The sequence below is a fragment of the Octopus bimaculoides genome, chromosome 8, assembly GCF_001194135.2.
Source record: "Octopus bimaculoides isolate UCB-OBI-ISO-001 chromosome 8, ASM119413v2, whole genome shotgun sequence".
Lineage (NCBI taxonomy): Eukaryota > Metazoa > Mollusca > Cephalopoda > Octopoda > Octopodidae > Octopus > Octopus bimaculoides.
In genome coordinates this window covers 53,891,064-53,896,253 of record NC_068988.1, presented here as the reverse complement: position 1 = coordinate 53,896,253, position 5,190 = coordinate 53,891,064, and the positions used below count along the sequence as shown (strand labels likewise).

Below are 5,190 nucleotides of genomic sequence, written 5' to 3'. Positions count from 1 at the left end.
AAATTGAAAAAATTGAGAACCACTACTCTAGAGCAGGGGTTTTCAAACTTTTTGACTTGCGGACCCCTTTATATTTCAGGCTTTACCTTAGGGACCTCCTTATAAACGCTTATGGAATTTAAACATAAATATTTGCTTAAAATAACATATATTTTTACATTTATTTATTTAACAGTATTTAAGAAATAGGTTTATTGTCAATTAAAAGATTTCGATTAAAAAACATATAAAAATCAAATTGCCCATAAAAAGTATTTGCTGCCCACGGACCCCTTGTGGTCCGCGGACCACAGTTTGAAAACCCCTGCTCTAGAGGATATCACACAACGCAATATGGTAAAAAACTGAATAAGCTCAATCACACACAATACTTTTACTACTCCATCTCATCTGTTAGACCAAACTACATTCAGTCCACTTCACATTTGGATCCTCTAGATTTCCATTCAATAATCAACAACTGAAAATTTACGACGTCAACCCCACTCAGCTTGTTCTTACCTTATAATTTACAAGGCTTTAAAAGAACTTTGAGCGCAGGATCTCTTCATTAGATAAACAAAATACACACATACACGAATTCAGATACTATGCACACACAATTACAACTACATAAATTATCACACAAGGATACATGCCACATACACATGACTACATAAATTGACAAATAACAATAATATATACACAAATATTCATGCATACACACATGAATTCTTGCAGATAAATACATACATGTAATCAGAAAAACACATTCACATATAAAATGTAGACATAGTCATGCACATGCACACAGATATGTACTTACACAACACGCACAAATACATACTCCTTCACTTGTTTCAGTCATTGACATGCTGGAGCACCACCTTTAAGAGTATTAAAGTCAAAGAAATCGACCCCAGGACTTATTTTATCGGGTCTCTTTTGCCAAACCACTAAGTTACGGGGACATAAACACACCAACATCAGTTGTCAAGTGATGGTGGTGGTGGGGAATGCAGACACAAAGACACACTCACATATATATATATATATATATATATAGGGGAAAAGTAAAGATATATACATACAATTAAATTGTCAGAAGCTGATCAGTAACTTTGTGATCAGCTTCTGAAAATACCTGTATGACTTTGAATCTCTATGATTCATAATAATGACTTTTATACCTCCGTGCGGGTGACACGTAAAAGCACCCACTACACTCTCTGAGTGGTTGGCGTTAGGAAGGGCATCCAGCTGTAGAAACTCTGCCAAATCAGACTGGAGCCTGGTGTTGCCATCCGGTTTCACCAGTCCTCAATCAAATCGTCCAACCCATGCTAGCATGGAAAGCGGACGTTAAACGATGATGATGATGATGATGATGATAATTTCACCTCAAATCATTTAATTGTATGTATATATCTTTACTTTTCATAAAAAAAGCCTTTATTTTTTATATCTAATGTGCATATTCTTTGTTTTCTTTTTACCTTTTCCCTATTTATACCATGTGTAGTCTTTTTTCTTTTGAAACTTATTTCTATTATATATATACACACACACACACACACACACACACAATGGGCTTCATTCAGTTTCCATCTACCAAATGCACTCACAAGGCTTTGGTCAGGCCAAGGCTATCGTAGAAGGCACTTGCTCAAGGTGCCATGCAGAGGGACTGAACCCAGAACCATGTGGTTGGGAAGCAAGGTTCTTACAACACAGCCATGCCAGTGCCTACATGCATGTATTCATGCCCACATGTACATATAAATATAAACATGGATTCAGATACACAAACACACACCTAGAAAAAAACAAAACAAAAGTTGAACTTTGAACAAAAACTTACCGTTATTTTCACGAGAACCCGGAGAAGAAGTGGACTGAGCAAATTGGTTCTGAATTCTAGAATGATCTTGTAGTTGCTGCTGCTGCTGTTGATGGTGGTGGTGATGGTGGTGATGATGGTGGTGGTGGTACATATGTTGAAACCTCTGCTTCTGTTGCTGCTGCTGTTTTTGTTGTTGCTGTTGCTGCTGCTGCTTTTGCTGATTTTGTTGCTGCTGCTGATTCTGTTGTTGTTGCTGCTGCTGCTGCTGTTGTGGTTTTTGTTGTTGTTGCTGCTGCTTTTGTTGTTGTTGTTGTTGTTGTTGTTGTTGTTGTTGAATCATACTGAAATCTTTGAAGTCTTCAAGGTTCATCTGTTGCTGAAACTGTTCAATGGGTGGAGCAGGTGGTGGCGGAGGAGGAGGCAAGTTGGGGTGTCTGTTGTGTGTTGGGTGGATCACAGCAATATGCCGCACCAGCTCACTGGATATGATGTCTGAAGAGGAAGAAGACGACGGGCTTGGCAGAGTTTGAGGGGTCTGCATGGTAGGTGATGGAGTCAGTGGCGCTTGCTGCTGCTGTGGCGGCGAAAGTTGAGAATTTGGTGAGACTTGATGAACAGTGACAACATCATTGCTGATATGCATTGGGTGATGAGGGGACAGCATTGGCTGCAAGTGCATCTGATGCTGTTGAGGAAACTGTTGCAGTGATTGCATATGTTGCATTGTTTGTGGCTGCTGAACAGGAGAGTGCATTGATATGAGGGAGGACTGCTGTTGTTGTTGCTGAGATGGTGTTTGCTGTTGAAGAGAAGTCCCTGCACTCTGGATTGATGGCAGGCATTGATGGAGCTGGGCAGCTGAAGTTTGAGAATCCATAGCACTTTGTGCTGGGTTTGAGGTCAGTTGTGGCTCTTCTTTGATTTTCATTTCAGGTACCTTTGTCTTGTTATCTGTTATCAATAGAAAAAATTGAGCATTATACACAGCAGAATATATAAACCAAAGCTATGATAAAATATTTGCTCTAGCAGCAACAACACACATGGAACAATATGAGAGAGAAAGAAAGAAACAAACAAATAGAAAGAAAAAATAATACTAATACACATGGTTTGGGCTGATCCACAATCTCAGAGTGAATTGCACATCATGCTCCCATTTCACTTTACTTCCTCTGGCATGGCTTAATCTAATGCAGAGCTAATAAAAATATCTCCCATCCATTTTTGAGAAATATTCTGCAATTTCCATCGTCATATCTGGCATTGGAGAAGTATTTATTATACTTTTCCTTTCTTTATTGTATTAGGGAAGATTGCCCTTTATAATGACAAATATACTGGGAACAGAATATATATATTTACCTATTATTTATTTTATCATAAAATAAAAAGTTTTAGGTTTTGGTTAATGAAAGTTTACAAGTTGATTTGTTATATTTATTGGCAATAGGCACAGGAGTGGCTGTGTGGTAGGTAGCTTGCTTACCAACCATATGGTTCCAGGTTTAGTCCCACTGCATGGCACCTTGGGCAAGTGTCTTCTACTATAGCCTCGGGCCGACCAAAATCTTGTAAGTGGAAGAAGCCCATCGTATATATGTGTGTACATGTGTGTGTGTGTGTGCGTGTGTGTGTGTGTGTCTCCCCAACATCACTTGACAACTGATGCTGGTGTGTTTACGTCCCCGTAACTTAGCGGTTTGGTAATGTGATATTGTTTTGGTGATTAAAATTCTGATTACAAATCAGAATGCATGAACAATAGATATGATTTGTCATACCACAGAAAACTAATAAAATGGATAACAGTTCTCACGTATTATGTGCACTGATATTTTTGGGGCTTAAAAATCTGGGAGCTGGAGAAACTACATATTTTCTTATATTATGGATATTACACTTATACAGATCAAATCACACACATCCTCACCTTTCTTAAACATTTATAAGAAAGGACACAATTAGATTAGTAACCTAATGGTGATCTTGCACTATAAAGCTTCCAGTTTCACAAATTAAAGATACTGAGAATAATGATGCTTTAACAATAAGACTCTGGAATATATCCATTAGAGGCACTTCATTTCACTCAAAACAATTCTGGATTCAGGAAGTCTGGGGATTTCAGGTAAAGGATTATCAGTTGTACAAGTCTACAGGCACACAAATGAGTATGTATGTACACAGGCACGTATACATGCCTGTATGAATATATATGTGTTTGTGTATGTATGCACACACACACACACACATTCATATATACAAGGCGGCGAACTGGCAGAAACGTTAGCACGCCGGGCGAAATGCTTAGCGGTATTTCGTCTGCCGCTACGTTCTGAGTTCAAATTCCGCTGAGGTCGACTTTGCCTTTCATCCTTTCGGGGTCGATCAAATAAGTACCAGTTACACACTGGGGTCGGTATAATCGACTTAATCCGTTTGTCTGTCCTTGTTTGTCCCCTCTGTGTGTAGCCCCTTGTGGGTAGTAAAGAAATAACACACACATTCATATATACATGCATATACACACACACACATATATATATATATATATATATATACATATATCAAAATGTAACTACACATGGACTGTAGGTGATATTTTTCCTCCTTTCTTTTCTTTTCTTTTGAACTTTTATAAGTCTCCTGTTTCCAAAGAAGAGCTTTGTTCAAAACGTAAAACAACCACTCTTTCTTTCCTTTTCTGAGTGTCTTATTAATACTTTACATGTACCACGTCCTTGAGTCGTTACATTTTTCTTATCTTTTTCTGTTTTTTTTATTAACTATATATATACAAACACACACACATACATATGTGTGTGTGTGTGTGTGTGTGTGTGCACGCATGCATGTGTGTGCATGTGTGTGTGTTTGTCTACACACACACATCCATGTGTGTGTGTGTGTGTATGTGCATGTGTATGTATTTCAGCAGTGATAAATAGTGGGTAATTTTATCATTTACAATTTGTAATCATCGCTTGAACTCTCTGCAATCTATTCCACTTAATGCAGCAAAGAATTTGTCATTAATGACAGCTTAGAGAATTCTAACTAACATTTCACATTAGAGAGGATCTATTACTAGACAGCAAACAATACTTCTTACTCATTCAGTCATTTGTTTTGTTTTGTCTGATTTTTATTTGTTTTACTTTTAGTTGTTTTTATCTACTTTATATATATATATATATATATATATATATAATTTTTTTTTTGATAGAGGGAGTGAATGATGGACAAAAAGTAGCAAAAAATATATATATATATATATATAAGAATGTAAAATAGAAATAAGCCAAATTAAAAATAAGAAATGTTTAAATAATAGAGGGGGGGAAAAAAAGACAACCAAGAAAATC

The 5,190-nt window shown here is 37.1% G+C and overlaps 1 protein-coding gene across 3 annotated transcripts in view; it reads right to left on the bottom strand.

Annotated features, from left to right (window-relative positions):
* The window catches only part of LOC106877252 (bile acid receptor), a 147,084-nt gene that overhangs the window by 45,732 nt on the left and 96,162 nt on the right, over positions 1-5,190 (bottom strand). For all 3 annotated transcript variants that reach the window (XM_052970111.1, XM_052970112.1, XM_052970113.1), the window contains one exon: positions 1,841-2,773. In XM_052970111.1, the coding sequence (XP_052826071.1) occupies positions 1,841-2,773 (933 nt within the window). The remainder of the gene's footprint in view (positions 1-1,840; positions 2,774-5,190) is intronic.